Raw genomic sequence first — 21,966 nt, forward strand, 5'->3', positions numbered from 1 at the left:
TACGAAGCAATTAAGGAGTTCACAGCACATTTTTAGCTTCGTAATATTTGCCAATTAAAGAAATGATACTTCTGAATAGTTCATTCTTCTTCTTCTTCTGGCTCTACAACTCTCAGATGAAAGTTTTGGCCTTCTCAACAACTTTCTTCCATTCCTTAAGGCTTCAAACTATCTTTGTCCAGTTTTCCACCTTCATCAATTTCAGATCATTCAGGACACCCATCTATTTTTTGGTGTACCCTGCTTTCTGTTAACTATTGGTTTCCATTTATATATACATTTTTTGACCAGTCTATTATTCTCCATTCTATATATAGGTTCATTCTCTATTTGTATTATTCTTTTACCTTCAAACTAAAAAAAAAAAAAAAACGTATTTTACAAACAACTTTAAATTAATGTAACTCTGAAAATATTGAGAATAGGAACTTTGTTTATATGACATTTTTTGCTCAGAATATCTTCAGAAATAAGCTCCATAAAGGACGGTAAATCCTCGTGAATCACCCTGTATATCGGTACGTTAATGTCCTATTCATATTCATATAGTGTTCTGCCCAAGGGCAGGTCTTTCACTGCAAACTCAGCTTTCTCCAGTCTTTCCTATTTTCTACCTTCCTCATATGATCCGCATGTCATATGTGATGCACAAAAAACAACCAGGAATGAAATGTTATGTTTTATTTAACGACGCTCGCAACTTCAGAGGTTATATCAGCGTCGCCGGATGTGCCGGAATTTTGTCCCGCAGGAGCTCTTTTACATGCCAGTAAATCTACTGACATGAGCCTGTCGCATTTAAGCACACTTAAATGCCATCGACCTGGCCCGGGATCGAACCCGCAACCTTAGGCATAGAAGGCCAGCACTATACCAACTCGCCAACCAGGTCGACACCAGGAATGAATGTGATTGGCTTTTAACAAGGCACTGTACCTTCAGGGAACAAATTCATAGAGTGGAAGATTTCAAATGCTGATTTCGTGAAGTAGAAGACGAGACCACCTGCTATGTAATCTATGAAAGTGGTTGAAATGCCTCACAAGGCAAGATAATATCACCAAAAAAGATTGTGAATATGCTGAACATCTTTTTTATTTCATTTTATTTTTATTTTTTTGTAAATTATATATAATTTCCTTCACTGTAGACATCATGAGCTTTCACTTGGGTGTCAGTTTCAGCTCTTGCTATACTCTATAGAAACTTGGTAATTAAAAAATGCTTACTCATATTTTTGTCGGAAGATTTGGCACTAAGATGGCTGCTTTCCCTGGAATGGTCGGTTTCGTCCTTGTAGGGCAGGAAGATAACAGTGTTATCGGAGTTTTCACTCGTACCAGAGTTGTCTGGCGTGTAGGCTTCATTTTCAGACTTGTTGCCTCCACCACAACCAAACGTTTCTGTCCCTGCAAACATAAATATTGTAATTGTGTACTTTTACTTCAAACTTACAATTGGACATACCTCGTCCCATCTCTTTTTTTTCTGTCATTGCTAATTCTATCTACAATGCAGTCCTTTTAAATTATTGTGCTAGTTGTTAAACTATTAAGAACACCTCACACCATTAATTCTGCATCCGTAAGAAAATGATACATGTATTTCATTGCTTGATTGATAAAATGACATGGTTCTATCTACCACGCTTTAAAATAAACAATAATGATTCAGAGTCAATACAGTACATTAGGGTAATATATGCTGAGTTGTGCAAATATAGCTTTCAGGTAGTAGCTCCCTGGAAAGCAAGTTTGAATTTTTTTAAGGAAAAATCGTTCCGGAGCTGGGTATCGATCCCGGGATCCTTCGCTTAGTGAAGGAATGCTCTCCCAACTGAGCTATCCCAAGAACCATACACAACACCGTCACAATTTTTCCTTTATATCCATTCAACTCAAATGCGCTGACAAGACACCAGAACCCAACTTCGAGTGCACACAAATACCGTGTGACTTAAATTGTGGCTTCTTGTCAGCCCATTTGAGTTGAATAGATTATTTTATTTAATACCCTCGAAACTTATTGGCGAGCCACTAAGCAAACAATGCCGAATCCCTCTTAATAATGCACGGTTTTTTTCTCAATACTTTTTACATTTTTACAAATGGGCAAAAAGCCTAAAAGTAAGTAAAATCAGATTATCTGTCTCTCTGTATACAATAAAAATAAGGATTACTTCTTAACATAACCTTCCAAATGTCAGCTTCAAAATGAGCTCCCGTTCAATGTTCTGCAGTAAATGGTTCCAGAGTTCTGAGCGCTGAAAGAGGCTTGTTTTTATAAAATACGTTAAATTTGTCGCTCAACAATACGAAAACCGTTTGACTTTCGATAGTATATTTTTGAAAATGCACTCTCCTCAGCACCTTGTATAAATAGGGAAAAAATTAGAATTTAAAAAAAATGCGAGGTTTTTTACTGATCGATTTCATATGGAATAGCCCGTATGTTTTAGATTATGTTATCCGTGTTGTAATGGGGTTCCGCTGTAATTGTGAAGTTGTTCCTACCTGAGGAACTGGTGAGCAAACTGGACACAGAGTCCCGGCCTGAATGGTGGCCATTGCTGAGTCCGTGGGGTCCTGGGGACGAGGCCCGCCTGGCTATTGTCAGCGAGATCACGCCAGGGATGGGGCCTTCTGTATGCAGCATGGCCCTCCTGCATAGAACGCACAAGAGAAACTGCCTTACAGGATTTACTGATTATACAGTAGTTGACTCTGATGAGGATAAAAGGGACAATAATAGAGCAGTGGAAAAGAGGAACATCAACAAATACAAGGTACAAAGTGCAGGATAGAGAGTGGGAGGAAGAAAATATGAAAATAAAAAATCAAATAAAGATTGAAATAAAAAGGGAAAAGGAATAATACTAAAAGGGTTATAAATCAAGGAGTAAGACATGGGTGTCCATTATCACCCGCATTGTTCTACATACTAGGTTCAAAAAGTTCCCGGAATTTGCTAGCATCATAGAAACAACGTACCTTAAACACTATTCTACAGCATTCCCTTCAAAATAGTTGCCTTCCGCAACAACACAATTTTGCCAACGCGTGTAGAGTTCCTGGAAGCAGGCCTGGAAGCCATTTTGTGAAACCCGTCTTAGTGCTCTCGTCGCGTTTGCGATAACCTCTTCAGCATTGAATCTCCGTCCTTTCAGATGACTTTTCAGACGGGGAAACAGAAAGTAATCAGGTGGTGAGAGATCAGGAGAGTATGGTGGGTGATCCAAAGCAGTTATGTTGTGCCTGGCAAGAAAATTCTTTACAATAATTGCGCGATGAGCAGGTGCATTGCCATGCATAAGGAACCAGTTGTTTTCTACCCACTTTTCTGGACGTTTCCTTCTCACTGCGTCCCAGAGGCGACGGAGGATTTCTACGTACAATTCTTTCGTTACAGTACGACCTTCTGAAATGAACTCATGGTGCATGAGACCCTGAGAGTCGAAGAAAACTTCCAACATAACTTTGCTTTAAGTGTGCTTAAATGCGACAGGCTCATGTCAGTAGATTTACTGGCATGTGAAAGAACTCCTGCGGGACAAAATTCCGGCACATCCGGCGATGCTGATATAACCTCTGTAGTTGCGAGCGTCGTTAAATAAAACATAACATTTAAAATAACTTTGCCTTTGGAAGTGTCCCTAGGAAATTTTTGCTTCCGAGGAGATGTTTTCGATTTCCACTCAGATGACTGTCGTTTAGGGACTGGGTCGTACAAGTAGCACCAGTTTCATTTTGTTTAAGAAATCACCATCTTCATCAGCCATACTGATCATGTCCCCAGCAAAACACAGAACTTGATGTTTGTACTTTGCTCTGTGGACATAATTACAAAATGCGACGATCAAACAAAACACTATGATAAACAATTGCCTACAACTCAAAACCAATAATTGCCATTATCAGCAAACTTTAAGGAAATGACATCATGAATGTTACCAACAAAACAAATGTATAATATCCCTTGTTATATATTAATACGAAAAATGGTAGTAAAATTCCGGGAACTTTTTGAACCTAGTAGTATATATACATTGACGACATCATTAACAGAAGAAAAAATGAACTTAAAAATAATTTTTGTGTTAACAATATAGAAATCGATACTCTTCTCTATGCCGACGATCAGGTATTAATAGTAAACTCGGAAGATGGTCTACAAAGAGCAATATGTAAGTTAAACATAGTTGCTGGTGAATATAATATGAAAATTTCGGAGAAGAAAACAAAGGTGACAGCTTTTAAAGGAAAATATCCTCTTAGAAGTACAATAGTAATTAACGGGGTGATAGTAGAACAAGAAACGTATTTCAAATATCTAGGTTTCAACGTGGGATATAATACAGGACGTGATATCAATGATAAGTTACGAGGGGGATCCAGGAAATAACGACCGTTTTGTTGTAATAATTAAAAAAATATATATATTTATTTGAAAAAACGAAGTCTGTTACATAACTGAAGCTTCCTTTACTTCTCTACATAATCACCACCTACATTTAAAGATTTGTCGTATCTGTTCACTAGCTTTAGAATTCCCGTGTTATACTCCTCTGCCGCCAGTTCATTAAGCCAGGTGTTCACTGTCTTCAACTCTTCATCACTTCCAAAATGCGTACCACCCAGAAAGTCTTTCAGCTTAGTGAAAAGGTGAAAATCGCTAGGAGCAAGGTCTGGACTATAGGGCGGATGATCAAAGATTTCCCAACCGAATTGATCCAGCAATTCTCGAGTTGAAGCAGCAGTGTGCGGGCGGGCGTTGTCGTGAAGAAGCACAACTCCTCTCGAAAGCATTCCTTGCCTCTTGTTTTGGATGGCTCGCCGTAGTTTTCGTAAAATCTCACAATAACGATTTGCATTGATCGTAGTGCCTTTTGGCATGAAATCCAGCAAAAGAACACCTTTGCGATTCCAAAAGACAGTAGCCATGACTTTTTATGTTGAGAGAGTATGTTTGAATTTTCTCGGTTTCTTGGGTGATGAGGGATGATGCCACTGACGTGATTGGCGCTTGGTCTCTGGGATGTTGTGAGATACCCAGGTCTCATCGCCAGTCACAATTTGATCAAGAAAGGCGTCTCCATCTGTGTGATATCGCATCAAGAATGTCAATGCTGAGGCCATTCTCTGAGTTTTGTGTTGGTCACTCAGTTGCCGTGGAACCCATCGTGCACAGATTTTGTGGTAGCCAAGATGTTGCGACACAATTTCACCAAGCAAAGAACGAGAAATGTCAGGAAAGGCAATATGCAATTCGTCGAGTGATGTGCGCCTGTCTTGCAAGATTCTGTCGTTCACTTTAGTCTTCAGGTCTTCTGTGATGAGTGATGGCGTCCGGGTCGAGTTTCATCATGGACATTTGTTCGCCCATTGTTGAACATTTCGCACCATTTTCTCACATTTCTTTCATTCATTACAGTATCACCATATACTTCTTTCAATTGCCGGTAAATTTCTGCAGGTTTCAAATGTCGGGCATTCAAAAATCGAATCACACTCCTCACCTCACAGTCGGCGGGATTATCAATCACGTCGTTCATTTTGAAGTAACACAAAATGCACAATGGCGACTTGTTGCAACCAGTACTCACAACATTATGAGAACACATGTTAAGGAAGCCAGTTGACCTTCAAACAAGGAAGGGGAGTCAGCTGCGCAGCAGGTATGCGCGAATGGTCGTTATTTCCTGGATCCCCCTCATACAAAGATTCCAACATATATGTGGAACTCTAAGAAGAACCCTGATTGGAAGGGTTAGAAAGGAGACTATCTTAAGGTTCTACAACATAATGGCGATCCCAACCCTTCTGTACGGATCTGAATGTTGGACGTTGACTCAACAACTAAAAAAGAGACTGGAAGCAGCTGAGATGCGTTTTTTAAGACCGGTGGCGGGATATCGGCTTATTGATCAAAGACAAAGTGAGGATATAAAAAGAGAATTGCAGATAGAAGATATCATTTCCAGAATAAAAAAACTATCAGATAAAATGTTGGAACATGTGGAAAGAATGAATCATGATCGATTCCCAAGAGTATTATTGAATTATTATCCCAAGGGCAGAAGAGATCAAGGACGTCCATGTAAACGATGGAGAGATCAATTTTAATTAACATTGAATAATATTTTAGTATTTTAAGCTGTAAATTCTAATATTTTATAAAAACTCAACACAATTATAATATTTCACCTAAGCACAATACTTGAAGCCGGAACAGGCCAAAGGCCTAAGCCGTGATGATGATGATGATGATGATGATGATGATGATGATGATGATGATGATGATGATGAAAAAAGAAAAAGAGAGGAAAATGACAGACAAAAAGGAGAAACAGTGAAGTGGAGAGAAAGATAATGAAAAGAAAAAAACACACGACTAGAAAGAGAAACAATTAGGAGCAGACAAAGAGAGAAAGAGGAATGGAAGAAAACAAAGATGAAGGAGATAGAAAGCAACAAAAGAAGTGTAGCAGAGAGAGCTAGAATATAAGTAATACAAATATACAGAAAGAAAATTAAAGATAATAAATAGACAGAGAGAGTAAGATACAGGAAAACTTTATTTAACCTATACAGAAGATAGGAAAGATTGGAGAAAGCTGCGTTTGCAGTGAAAGACCTGTCCTTGGGCAGAACACTGAATGAATGAAAGAGTTTTGTAAATCACCTCAGAGTTTCCATGGCATCTGAGTTTGACTGAGCAAGAAGTGAAATGCCATTAACGTTGAGCAGCTGATCGTTCGTCCGAAGTCGACCATCGCGTGAGGCTGCGCCCCCGTGCAGGACGCTCTTCACGAAGATGCCCAGATCCACAGATGATGAGCCAGCACTTCCGTTCCCGTGACTCCCACCATGACTGGCAGACGTCTTACCCTTCACACTCACCCCTGCAACAACCACAGAAAATATAGCTTATATTTCTGCCGAAAAACTTGTCTCTGTTGCTAAAAGCACAGACTTCAAGAAACGAAAAAATTAATAATAAAACTTCGTATAGTGTACTGGACCTTTATTTATAGGTCTATACACGGGCTATTCCATATGAAATCGATCAGTAAAAAACCTCGCATTTTTTTATACTCTAATTTCTTCCCTATTTATACAAGGTGCTGAGGACAGTGCATTTTCAAAAATATACTATCGAAAGTCAAACGGTTTTCGTATTGCTGAGCGACAAATTTAGCGTATTTTATAAAAACAAGCCTCTTTCAGCGCTCAGAACTCTGGAACCATTTACTGCAGAACATTGAACGTGAGCTCATTTTGAAGCTGACATTTGGTAGGTTACGTTAAGAAGTAATCCTTATTTTTATTGTACACAGAGAGACAGATAATCTGATTTTACTTACTTTTAGGCTTTTTGCCCATTTGTAAAAATGTAAAAAAATATTGAGAAAAAACCTTGCATTATTAAGAGGGATTCGGCATTGTTTGCTTAGTGCCACGGCAATAAGTTTCGAGGGTATTAAATAGATTATTTTCACACGCCTGGACTTGAACGGCGCAGTACCGCTCGCACTAGCCGAGAGCTGAAGATAAGCGAGCGTTGGGCGTCATTTTACTCCTGTGTTTTTGAAGACTTGTGATAAAGCTAGCCCAGCTATGCTCTACTACACGAAACATCACGTGTTTGTCTCCTGGCCTTGCTTGTCTCGGCTAGCTCCTGTCTCACAGTCAGCTGGTTAGTTCACGCGCGTACTATTTATTTTCTTTATTTGATATTTTCAATATTTTCTTATCAACGTGCCATCAGTAAAAAATATGTGTTTATTTGTACTTTCAATGCGGAATCTAACTAAATATTTTTAAAACATTTTTTTCGGTGGCAAAGCCGTCTTAATGAGGAAAAATCTGAATTTCTCCATTTCCATAAAAATTAAGAAAATCTGTTTATATGTCAATATAAACTCTAATTTCTCAGCATCAAAATAAACCATGATTTTGATCATTGGGTGAAAGGGTTTCGGAGCTACAACAGTTTAAAGTTGCTAATTTTATGAAAATACGATAAATTAAAATATTTTTAATCTAAACACTATGAAGTTCTGATGCCTCAAACTTTGCACAAAGCATTGTATCACAGTTCTCTTCGTACAAAAACTGTATATTTCGGTCGATTTGAGATGGAATAGCTCACATACATAACGTTCTGCTAGATGGCAGATGTTTCACTGTTTGGTTATACATATCTATTCGTGAAGTATACTTGTAAATGAAGGCAAAAAATAATCCACTTACCTAGTCCAGCCTTTTCTGTATCATGTACTGGAATGTCAAAAGTGAGGATCTCTCTGTGTTTCCATGGGAACACTAAGCCATCATCAGTCACTTTCTCGGAAGGCTGTGGATAAGTAAAACCATACAAACAGAATTACACAAATTGTTAACTGAGTACTATTTATTTACAATAAAAATTCCAACATATTTTAATTAGGTATTTCATCAGTTGAGATTTGAATTTAAAATATTTAGAATTAAGAAACGTCCTATATAATTACAGGACTTCAAAACTGCCTTTATTCCTGATTTAATGATTACTATCAAATAAAATTTATATAGGCCTACATATCAACAATCTTAAAAAATTTGTTACTATGAAATTATGTCTACAGGGTGATTCTGACCATCCGTAACAGTAATTTATTTCGGAAATTAGTGCATTAAAATTTTCGAGAAAAAAATATTTATAACTAAACCACATGTGGACTTTCATTTGAGCTTAATTTCATCAATCAGCCCTAACAGGAAGTAGGGTCAGTGGAGTATCACTTTAAAATTTCAAATGGGAGTCAGGGTCAAATAGGGTACCATTTGATAGAGCTCTTCAAAACAAACAACTTTTATAGGAAATGTTTTTATTAATTCCTACTCTTTCAATGAGAAAACGTACAAAAAGGCAATGCCATCAATATTGAGAAATGTTTATTTTATTGGGTTATTTTACGACGCTGTATCAACATCTAGGTTATTTAGTGTCTGAATGAAATGAAGGTGATAATGCCGGTGAAATGAGTCCGGGGTCCAGCACCGAAAGTTATCGAGCATTTGCTCGTATTGGGTTGAGGGAAAACCCCGGAAAAAAACCTGAACCAGGTAACTTGCCCCGACCGGGATTCGAACCCGGGCCACCTGGTTTCGCGGCCAGACGCACTGACCGTTACTCCAGTGAGAAATGTTACAAGACGAAAGTGTAAATAAGACAAATAATGTTGATATGTTACTGAAAGACTGGATGAAATCAAGCTCAAGTGAAAGTTCACATGTGCCTTAGTTTAAATATTTTTGTCTCGAAAATTTTAAATTTTAATGCACTAGTTTCAGAAAGAAATAATTTACAGATGGTTCGAATCACCAACTGCCTTTTTGTATGTTTTCTCATTGAAAGAGTAGGAATTAATAAAAACGTTTCCTACGAAAGTTGTTTGTTTTGAAGAGCTCTATCAAATGGTACCCTATTTGACCCCGACTCCCATTTGAAATTTTAAAGTGATACGCCACTGACCCTACTTCCTGTTAGGGCTGAGTGAGGAAATCAAGCTCAAGTGAAAGTTCACATGTGGTTCAGTTATAAATATTTTTTTTCTCGAAAATTTTAAAGCACTAGTTTCCGAAATAAATGACTTACAGGTGGTCTGAATCACCCTGTATAAACTAATTTGATTTGAATGTTGTCCAAATGAAAGAGGAAAATATTGGACTTAGGTTTTACTTTCAATAATCTATGTAAATTCAAAGGTTGTTGTTTGGCAAATATCTTTTTCCAAAAAGACTTTCTAAGACAAAAGAATGATTCCAAATTTAAGGATATTTTATGTTGTCCAAATTAAGTGAAGCTTTATCAATGAATTTATTTATTATTGATGTCATTTTATATGAATTTTTAGAATATTCGTTTCATATTTAATTTCTCATTTCAATTACATTCAAATCCAAATTGTGAATTTTCAATTAAAAGTTACGTATATGATAAACATAATCACAGTGGATATAATGGACAAAAGGAATGCACCATATTTTCATGATAAAATGTGTAATGTGAAATACATCACAGATTAGTTGTCTTAATTGTAATGCGCAATTGACGAGATGGCTAAAAGAAGAACCTTATTTGGTACACACAGTCAATAGCAATAAACAAAGAAAAAAGTTAATAAATAAAAAGAAAAAAGAAAAACTGTTTGCAAAGTTCAATTTAATAAACTGTCCATTTTATATTTTCTCCCCTCAGCACTCAAATAAAGTGTCATTATTTTCCAAATAAAATTCGGAGGTTTTTATCGCTCACTTTAACAAATAAAACAGTTCATAAAATACTTTTTAGTATCTCGAAATGTCAACAATTCTGTTGAAATCATGAAGAAAATAGCCAAACACGCAAACAGCATGTAAAAAAAAACACTTTTTCATTATATATACTTCTAAATAAATAAATTGAAAAATAAATTAGTGAATGAATAGGTAAATTAATAAATAAATAAATTAATAATAAAATGAACCAATGAATAAATAATTCAACGAATTAATGAATAAATTAAAGAAATAAATCAATAAATATATGAAAAAAATAAATCAATAAATATATGAAAAAAGTAAATCAATAAATATATGAAAAGAATAAATCAATGAATAAATGAAAAAAATAATTAATAAATAGTATATGAAAAAATAAATCAAAGAATAAATGAAAAAAATCAATAAGTGAAAAAATAGATCAATGAATAAATGAAAAAAATAAATCGATATGAAAAAATCAATGAATAAATAAAACAAATCAATGAATAAGTGAAAAAATAAATCAATGAATAAATGAAAAAATGGAATGAATAAAAATAAAAAATAAAACAATATAATATAAAAGAAATAAAAAAACAAAATGGAAAAAAAAGATAAAATAAATAATTCAACGAATTAATGATTAAATTAAAGAAATAAATCAAAGAATCAATGAAAAAATCAATAAGTGACAAAATAGATCAATCAATAAATCAAAAAAATACATCGACATGAAAAAAATCAATGAATAAATAAAAAAATAAATCAATTAATAATGAAAAAAAAATGAAATGAATAAAAATAAAAAATAAAACAATATAATATAAAAGAAATAAAAAAAAACAAAATAGAAAATAAAAAATAAGATAAAATAAATAATTCAACGAATTAATGAATAAATTAAAGAAATCAATGAAAAAATGAAAAAAATAAATCAGTAATTGAAAAAAATAAATCAATAAATATATGAAAAAGATAAATCAATGAATAAATGAAAAAATAAAGCAATAAATATACGAAAAAAATAAATCAATAAATATATGAAAAAAGTAAATCAATAAATATATGAAAATAATAAATCAATTAATAAATGAAAAAAAAAATTAATAAACAGTACACGAAAAAAATAAATCAAAGAATAAATGAAAAAAATCAATACCGTAAGTGAAACAATAGATCAATGAATAAATGGAAAAAAAAATCGGTATATTAAAAAAAAAGCAAAGAATAAATGAAAAAAATCAATGAATAAGTGAAAAAAACATATCAATGAATAAATGAAAAAAATGAAATGAATAAAAATAAAAAATAAAACAATAAAATATAAAATAAATAAAAACAAAATAAGAAATAAAAAATAAGATAAATAAAATAAAATTAAAAGTAAAAAAAAAACTACAAGGTAAACAACTACACAGTAAAAAGTACAAAGTAAAGAAACTACAGAATAAAAAAACTAAAAAAAAAACTAATAATAAAAAATTAAAAAAACCTAAAAAGTAAAAAAAAAATTATACAATAACAAAAATAAATACTGGTTCTTTCCTGTACAATAACCTCCAATTATTAAATTTTTCACATTTCGTCTGCTTTCAGCCATCTCCTCAATTTTCTGTGAAGAGCTACCATACTCACCAACACCATTGCTGAAGCCAGCAAGCAAGTTCAACAATGGTTTGACATACTTATGATTAACCTTAGTGACTGATTAATGGTACATGAATAGAGACCTCATGAGAATGAGATGATGTCCTTGAGATCAAGTTTTCTTGCGACCCGTTGCTCTGTCGGTTATTAGTGAATGTCCCTGGAGAGGAGCCATTGTCGCTACCTGATGCTTCGGGAGCGACCTAAACATCATTGAGACAACACCATACACCACAATCAAATCAAGCACCAGATATAGCCACAGTACATATCAACACTGACTCAGCACCAAACCTGCAGTTCAATGCGTTCCAGTTTGATGTAAAATGTGATAGAAGTACAAAATGTGGATCACCTTCAACAATAAGTGATTCATGTAACTCATAACCTATTCTAAACCTTACATTAATAGATTCATGTGTCTCATAACCTATTCTAAACCTTACATTAATAGATTCATGTGTCTCATAACCTATTCTAAACCTTACATTAATAGATTCATGTGTCTCACAATCTATTCTAAGCGTTACATTAATAGATTCATGTGTCTCACAATCTATTCTAAGCCTTATATTAATAGATTCATGTGTCTCACAATCTATTCTAAGCCTTATATTAATAGATTCATGTGTCTCATAACCTATTCTAAGCCTTACATTAATAGATTCATGTGTCTCACAATCTATTCTAAGCCTTATATTAATAGATTCATGTGTCTCACAATCTATTCTAAGCCTTATATTAATAGATTCATGTGTCTCACAATCTATTCTAAGCCTTATATTAATAGATTCATGTGTCTCACAATCTATTCTAAGCCTTATATTAATAGATTCATGTGTCTCACAATCTATTCTAAGCCTTATATTAATAGATTCATGTGTCTCATAATCTATTCTAAGCCTTACATTAATAGATTCATGTGTCTCACAATCTAGTCTAAGCCTTATATTAATAGATTCATGTGTCTCACAATCTATTCTAAGCCTTATATTAATAGATTCATGTGTCTCACAATCTATTCTAAGCCTTATATTAATAGATTCATGTGTCTCACAATCTATTCTAAGCCTTATATTAATAGATTAATGTGTCTCATAATCTATTCTAAGCCTTATATTAATAGATTCATGTGTCTCACAATCTATTCTAAGCCTTATATTAATAGATTCATGTGTCTCATAATCTATTCTAAGCCTTACATTAATAGATTCATGTGTCTCACAATCTATTCTAAGCCTTATATTAATAGATTCATGTGTCTCACAATCTATTCTAAGCCTTACATTAATAGATTCATGTGTCTCACAATCTATTCTAAGCCTTATATTAATAGATTCATGTGTCTCACAATCTATTCTAAGCCTTATATTAATAGATTCATGTGTCTCACAATGTATTCTAAGCCTTATATTAATAGATTCATGTGTCTCACAATCTATTCTAAGCCTTACATTAATAGATTCATGTGTCTCATAACCTATTCTAAACCTTACATTAATAGATTCATGTGTCTCATAACCTATTCTAAACCTTACATTAATAGATTCATGTGTCTCATAACCTATTCTAAACCTTACATTAATAGATTCATGTGTTTCATAACCAATTCTAAGCCTTATATTAATAGATTCATGTGTCTCACAATCTATTCTAAGTGTTACATTAATAGATTCATGTGTCTCACAATCTATTCTAAGCCTTATATTAATAGATTCATGGTCTCACAATCTATTCTAAGCCTTACATTAATAGATTCATGTGTCTCACAATCTATTCCAAGCCTTATATTAATAGATTCATGTGTCTCACAATCTATTCTAAGCCTTACATTAATAGATTCATGTGTCTCACAATCTATTCCAAGCCTTATATTAATAGATTCATGTGTCTCACAATCTATTCTAAGCCTTACATTAATAGATTCATGTCTCACAATCTATTCCAAGCCTTATATTAATAGATTCATGTGTCTCACAATCTATTCTAAGCCTTACATTAATAGATTCATGTGTCTCATAACCTATTCTAAGCCTTAAATTAATAGCTTAAAACCAGGGTTCGAATCCTGGTGCCGGAGAGAATTTTTCTCATCAAAAATCACCAGGCTTTCAAACTCCTGAGAGATTCGTATATGCAAGGCATAATAAAAGCCTAACCTAACCTAACCTAACCTAACCTAACCTAACCTAACCTGCCACAGTTCGTATATACAAGACTTAACAAAAGCCTAAACTAACCTCACCGGTCACACATTCGTATACGCAAGACGAAGCCTGAGTGTACACTAGGGGTGAAACTTTCGTAATGTCACCAAAGTTAAGTTGGTATTACAGAGGAGACAGCTGAAGGTGTGGAAGCGGAGTGGGAAGGGAACTATCTCAGCGCTTGTTTAACCTTTTTCTCAATTTTTCGTCAATACATTTATTGAAATTTTTATTTTCATATTTTTTTCTTTCCCTCCCCCCCTTTCAAAAGTGGGGTGCGAGACTTAATGGAGGGTGCGAGGTATTCGAGAAACTACGGTAATACACGCACATTCAATTCTAAACTCTGCATATATTTCTTCAGATCCTTCAGCATTTCTATGGGCATTCTACATCAAACATTCGAACACAAAGAACAAACAAGCGCTTTCACAAATTTCCTTTGTTTTTTTTTTTTTGAGCCACCTCCACCACATGTGAGCTGACACACATGATAAGCTAAGCGCTCATAAACATTCAATTGTTTTATTTGCAATTGTTTTAATAATATCGTTACAATGAAACTTTATTAGCACCAACATAAAAATATATTTACCAGTGTTGCCAACACATAAATTGTATTCCCGTCAGTATAACACCTAGAAATCCGTCAGAATCCGTCAAAATTAAAAATATAACACCCAATATATATATATATATATATATATATATATATATATAAAGCAAATTTTAACACAACTTACTTACAAATCCTGATTAAAATAGGCTAATAATTCGTCAACATCTTACTTGATTGCGAGGAAATCTGAAACAGGGGATTTTAAACATAGTATGGAACAGACAGGGCTGTTCAAATAAAAAGCAAAATCTTCCAAAAATTAAACAATTAAAAATGACAACAGCTAAAAATGTCAAAAGACGATATAAATCGTAATTTCCGCCAGAAAATCCGTCACCCGTCAAAGCCATTTTTTTCCCGTCCGCTACATTGAAATTCCGTCAATTTTGACGGAATTTCCGTCCAGTTGGCAACACTGATATTTACTCCATAAATCAAAGAACATTATTTTATTCCAAACAAGATGATGATAGTAATAATAATGTACTCCTAGATTCCTTAACAAAGCAATTGTGTTATTGCTAGATATTGAAGAACAACAGACATAAAATAACATTTGATGTTATAGTTGTTATCATGTGCTGATGAAGTTTCATTGTTGCTTGTTAAGTCGAGGCAAAAGCATTGGTGCTCCTAAACAATTATTTTTATACTTGAATATTCTTTGTAACAAACCATGAAATACTTAAATAATAAGACTGCTTTCAAAAACCTGATTCCCTAATATGAATCATTAAATTATTATTATTAACAACACATCTTGAAAATATTAATTTATTTAATAATTTTTCAGAATAAGATCACCTGGAAATTATAAAGAAACTTGCTCAAAATTTTGTGTGTAATTATAATACAGTAGAATCCCTCTTATCCGGCACCAAAGGGACCAGGCTAGTTCCGGATACGAGATTTTGCCGGATAATTGAATAACTACCGGTATGTAAAGAAAAAAAGTTCGTGTTTCATGGTGCCAAATGTTGAAAACTACAGCCATGTTGAAGCTTATTTCTCTATCATGTACTCATAACTGAATAAACATAAAAACTTTGGATTTTTCTTATTAAAACATATCACACAACACAAATAATACACTAATTTTAGGTTCGAATATTTCACTGAAAATTAAAGTTCGTGCGAACTTCCTATTGTGGCAACACTGATGGCCTGAACATAACTAAATAAACATAAAAACTGTGTGGATTTTCTTTATTAAAACACATCACGCAACACAAATTATACACTAATTTCAGGTTCGAATATTTAACTGAAAATTAAAGTTCGTGCGAACTTCCTATTGTGGCAACACTGACGGCCTGAACATAACTAAATAAACATAAAAACTGTGTGGATTTTCCTTATTAAAACACATCACGCAACACAAATAATACACTAATTTTAGGTTCGAATATTTCACTGAAAATTAAAGTTCGTGCGAACTTCCTATTGTGGCAACACTGATGGCCTGAACATAACTAAATAAACATAAAAACTGTGTGGATTTTCTTTATTAAAACACATCACACAACACAAATAATACATTAATTTTAGGTTCGAATATTTCACTGAAAATTAAAGTTCATGCGAACTTCCTAATGTGGCAAAACTGACTGCCTAGACTGTGCCAATGTGGAGGACTTAAAGTTTTTTTTTTTTTCCCCTCTAGCTAAAAGTGCCATTGTTTTGATATTGCCGGTTATTTGGGTGCCGGTTATGAGGGATTTTACTGTAAATTCTTTTTGTTCATAAATCAAAACTGAATCTAGATCAATACATCATTGCTGAATAAAGTGCTCCATAAAACAGACATTATTAGTGTGGTACATGTAACATGAAAGCCATAATAATTCACAGCTATTATTTTCAGTGAACTGTCCATTTTGAAGTTCACAGACCTAATGTGCACTGCCAATTTCTCAGTGTATTCATAAGAAACAAAATAATATTCATGTATTAAATTATTTTAAACATTTGACTTGAAATATCTATACTCAACTCAGCCCTACAAGGGGAGAATATTTTAACATTAATGATTTACTCTCACATCTCTCGTGGTACCATGGAAACAGAAGTGTAAGATGAACTTCGTGCCTAGTGGTTTCCCACGAGGTCTGTCTCGCTACATGCTCTGTTTATGTTCCATTCCATTATTTAATTGGATAGGGTGCAATCATACTGCTATTATTTATTCTTCAAATTCAATCTTACCTAACCTAAAAATTACTTTCCAACAATAAACATGTTTCAAGCAATCCAACGAATTTCATTAATCCCTTTCTCTTTTTTTAAATATCTCCCTACTAACAGACCTTTTAAATTTATAAAAATGTTTTTCATAACTCAAATAATGTTACTTCTAGCTCTATACTATCTAGTATTTCAGTTAGAAGAAATTTGGAGAAAAGGTGATACATGGATGAACTTCCTAAAATAACTTCAATTTACGAAAAAATTGGTAAACCTTCAGTATATTATAGGTACTCCAAGAAACTAATAGTATCACTAATATTGAAGGGCAAGGACGTATTTCGAGGAGAATTTAAAAGTTCAGCATTAAATTTATATTTAACATTTTAGTACCGCTAAACTGGAGAATTCCCACAGTATCTTTGAACCGTGCCGTTACGTTTAGCACCAAATTTAAGTAAATACACAATCTCGCCAACATAAGAACACGACGTTGGTGTGTGGCGTCGTTGGAGGGAGAAATTTGTTTATTTTCTCTCTCTACCTCCTTCGTTCTGAACATTACAGAGAGATAGCACCACTGTTAGCTACAAGGTATATTTGCGCAAATATATTGAAGTAGATTACGTGACTTATTACGTGACTTAGATGAGAGTCTCGAGACAAAACAGTTTTGCTATATTTCTTTTTTTATTAAATGTTAAGCACAGGAACGCATTTCGTAATTTTATTTAAGAAACAAGACAAACAAATTATCTTTGCATCAAAAACGGATGCTCCCTCGACCAAATTATTGTATTTTATAATAATTTTGAATGGAACAGAAGCCAGAAGTCTTGCACTTGACTAATGCAGTGAATTATTTAAGAATATAGTCGCGAATTTTACTACCACCATTTCGATTGTGTTTTGTTTGGCACGGCTCGGTACTGCCCGGTGACTAGTGGCCAGCGAATAACGTCGACTATCGACATTGCTCTGCCGTAGGTATTATCCAGTTGTTTCCATTTAGTACTGTATGGAAAATAAGTTACAGAAATAAGAAAATCAAACTATATTTCATAACCGAAAAAAAATCTATGTAGAGTGAACAGTAAAGTAATGTCATTAATTTCTGGGGGTTATTCTCCGAGATATTTCAAATAAAAAAAGTTTAATACAATTCAGCTCGTTTTTCCTGTTTTTCCGATATAACATTTCATAGCGTGTTTTGGGAAAGCCATTGATTTAATTCCCAATATGCTCAGTCTCATAGATGACGTTAAGATTATGGATCGTATGAGGAAACGAAGAGGAAGGCAGAAAATAGGAAAGATTGGAGAAAGCTGGGTTTGCAGTAAAAGACCTGCCCTTGGGCAGAACATTAAATGAATGAAATGAAACGCTCAGTCAATTTAAGCAGTGTATTATGGTAATAAATTATTATTGAAAGAATTTTAATTTTGTCCTTTAAATGTGCAGAAATTTGATCAGAACAAATGTAACTTTGTAAAATTTATTTTCAGAATGAAAAGTTACATTTGTTCGAATCAAATTTCTGCATATTATTTAAATATCAAAACTGAAATTCTTTCAGACATTTATCACCATAATACACTGTTCCCTTAAATTAACTGAGCATATATTGGGAATTAAATGAATAGCTTTCCCAAACCACGCTATGAAATGTTTCATATAAAACAATTTTTATCTCGAAAAGGAAGCGAAAATGAGCAAACCTGTATACTTTTTTGTTTGAAATATCTCAAAGAATAACCCCCTGAAATTAATAACATTAATAACATTCACCCTGTATATACTTACTCTGAAAATGCTTGTTTTTTTTTTTATTTGAAACTGTAATTAATATTTTAAAATTTCTGTTCCCTTTTTTAACTGATTCTAAAATACTGAAACTCTACACTCTGGCATTTTATAATGCAGATTTGAGAACACCAATATTAAAACTTGGCAATTTTAACCTCGAGCATTCAATCCATAATTAGTCCCGCGGTTAATAGATCTATGAATTCATTAATAAGCTTTCGTCATTCTCAGTGTTAAGAAGAAAGTAATGGTGCATGGTTCCAAGGTACATACCATCTGTCGGGGTAATCTAGGGCTTGAACTAGAGTCCTCCTGCCGTGATACAACAATCCGAACTTTGCTCCCAGGTGGGGCATTGCGCAGGACTGTGACAGCTTCGGACTGGGTTTTTCCAGTCATTTCGACTCCGTTGACCTCGAGGAGCCTGTCACCTGGTTTCAGTCTTCCATCCTCTACTGCTGCACCCTGGAAGAGACAACAGTGGAATTTGAGGTTAGGAAATGCTCAATTGGATCAAACACAATAAACAAATAAATAATACAATTGAAGTGAGATGAACAGGAACATATATACTCTTTATGCAAGAAATTAATCACTCTTTCGATCATTGCAGTTTTGCCACCTTTCCAGAAATTAAAAAAATGATCTTAAAGAAAAACTTCATTTTGTCATCATGCAGGCAACAGTGAAAAATATTTTCTTTTTTTGTACACCAACATTATAAAGAGTCTTTATATTTTTTTTTTTACCAATGCCACCAAATTGTCATTTGACATTTCTGGTCTCTCCTGGCACTGGCTTATTTGTAACCCACTTCTGAGGTTGGGGCACCTGGAAGGTGGAGTTATGCTGCCCCGATCATATTATTATGATAGGATGATTATGAAGTGCCAGGAGAGGTCTTAAACCTAAGCCTAACCTAATTTCCAGACTATGGACCAACACAGGAACATTCCCCTTTAAGGAAAAATTCCTGTGTTCTAACTGGGAATCGAACACGGGACCTCATGAACTGTAGTCAGAAGCTCTGACCACTAGTCCATGAGACTGGTCTAAATAGTCTTTAGTGTTAGCCACACTATTGTTCCAATGCCGTAAGATATCACTCCAGATCACATAATTATATAATCAGCTTATGGGCTATGAAGACAACAAAACAATTTCATTAAGCTGCTATCTAGAGACTATACTCTCATTTGAATTGCATAGAGCAACTGTACTTCCATCTAGCAGTCGTTACCAATGGACAGTGGCGATCCTGGTGGTTGTTCTCTTCCACATGTTACCGTTTTTAACATGGGCATGGCTGAGATCACAGGAATTTGGGACGACTTAGGAAACAAGGACAAGAGACCGAAATGGATCCGCTAGGGTCAAATACCTTTGGCAAGATGTTCTTTATGTAAATAGGGCAATTGCCCCCTGCAGGGTTGTCCCTTGTAGTGATGCTAAATCCCAAACCATGAACTCCTTTGGTGAGTTCCAACTCGATTTTACGGCCTATCTTCCTCGTGTTGGCAGTTTGCAAGCTGGCGGCAGTGTTTCGTGGAGCTGGAGAAACTTTTTTGGTTGGCGACACTGTCGCTATTTTCGTTCTCATGCTCTCAGCTGGAAGAAAGCAACAATTAACTTTTTTGTAATGTAACACAAAGGACATTAATATGCACACGTTTACGCACAGAAGATGTAATTATTGCAAAACATAATGTAATAAATTGCACTTATTCTTAGGTGATGCTATAACCATTCAACTTTCACGTGGCGATCTGTATCTCTCTTAGCTCTAATTTCCACTCTCTTGGCACGTACACAAACAGAGCTGATACCTCAAGGATAACATAAACACCAGTCAGGAGTGATGAAATAAGCTAAGCATTAGGGGATTCACCACTCATGCAGATGAAGAGAGACGAACTCTTAAGAATAGACGAATCAGCATTTTTGTGGTTAGTTATAAAACAGGGATATCCAATTTTGAAAACGTACAAACCGAAAAAAGAAAATGTGTGGTAGAACAAGAGAGAAACTTTTGACGTAAATTCCCTGGCTGCCCAGATTGATATAGAAAACAATACTAAATTTGGTGAATAGATTTAATGAAAAATAAAAAAAAAAGGCCAAAATTGGCCAAAAACTCAGTAGCACATCCCTTAACAGATTCCATCTCCAGGGATATGATGTAATCCATGCCTGATGATGAAAGCTGGAATTCCAAAATGTTGCGTCAGCTAAAATACAACCTGAGCCAATAATTCAGCTAAATCTCATTCATGTCAACTTACGTCTTTCTTCCCCTTCCACCATTGCTACGTTCTCCTTGTCGTCCAATCCCCTGATGGATCGAGGGAAGACAGGGGGAGGGGGCTTCTTGAAGCCCTGCTCCATGGCACTGCTGTGATGCTTGATGACCCTCAGGCGCAGCTCTGGGCAGCGAAGGGAGTCTTTGAAAATCTCCTGGACCCTGCAACAGAAATTTCAGCATGTCTGACTGAAAATATTACAGCTTATAGCTTCACTACAAAATAAAATCGCGGCTGAATATTGCCAGTATAACGTGTTGTATTGCTCCAAACTTAGTGTCAACAGTAAAGTTCGTTCTGTTCCAAATTTCTGACATCACAGCAAGCTATGAACATTCGTAACATCCAGGTCATAATTCACAAAACTCGAATGACTTCACGCACTTCACTATCACACCAACTTCCTAAATGGATTACTTTTTTAAACTGCCAATACTCCATCCAACATAATCCCACTGCCCTCTTTGGACGTAGGTAGGCCTATACATTAAGTATGACTGCTCAATAGGGCGATAATTGTAACGACATTTAAATGCCAACATTAATAATTGTGATTATATTAACAATGCCAACATTAATTGTGATTATATTAACAATGCCAACATTAATTGTGATTATATTAACAATGCCAACATTAATAATTGTGATTATATTAACAATGCCAACATTAATTGTGATTATACTAACAATGCCAACATTAATAATTGTGATTATATTAACAATACGAACATTAATTGTGATTATACTAACAATGCCAGCATTAATTGTGATTATATTAACAATGCCAACATTAATAATTGTGATTATATTAACAATGCCAACATTAATTGTGATTATACTAACAATGCCAACATTAATAATTGTGATTATATTAACAATACCAACATTAATTGTGATTATACTAACAATGCCAGCAT

At 34.3% G+C, this 21,966-nt stretch overlaps 1 protein-coding gene across 11 annotated transcripts in view; it reads right to left on the reverse strand.

Annotated features, from left to right (window-relative positions):
• LOC138700988 (partitioning defective 3 homolog) overlaps positions 1 to 21,966 on the reverse strand; it is a 467,315-nt gene that overhangs the window by 60,634 nt on the left and 384,715 nt on the right. For 10 of the 11 annotated variants that reach the window (XM_069827453.1, XM_069827457.1, XM_069827456.1 and 7 more), the window contains 8 exons: positions 21,032 to 21,210; positions 20,131 to 20,357; positions 19,023 to 19,214; positions 12,017 to 12,136; positions 8,253 to 8,355; positions 6,682 to 6,901; positions 2,514 to 2,662; positions 1,230 to 1,409 (listed from right to left, as the gene is read on the reverse strand). In XM_069827453.1, the coding sequence (XP_069683554.1) occupies positions 1,230 to 1,409; positions 2,514 to 2,662; positions 6,682 to 6,901; positions 8,253 to 8,355; positions 12,017 to 12,136; positions 19,023 to 19,214; positions 20,131 to 20,357; positions 21,032 to 21,210 (1,370 nt within the window). The remainder of the gene's footprint in view (positions 1 to 1,229; positions 1,410 to 2,513; positions 2,663 to 6,681; positions 6,902 to 8,252; positions 8,356 to 12,016; positions 12,137 to 19,022; positions 19,215 to 20,130; positions 20,358 to 21,031; positions 21,211 to 21,966) is intronic. The other variant, XM_069827458.1, reaches the window with a different exon arrangement.

This window comes from Periplaneta americana, chromosome 6 (assembly GCF_040183065.1).
Source record: "Periplaneta americana isolate PAMFEO1 chromosome 6, P.americana_PAMFEO1_priV1, whole genome shotgun sequence".
In the NCBI taxonomy this organism is placed as follows: domain Eukaryota; kingdom Metazoa; phylum Arthropoda; class Insecta; order Blattodea; family Blattidae; genus Periplaneta; species Periplaneta americana.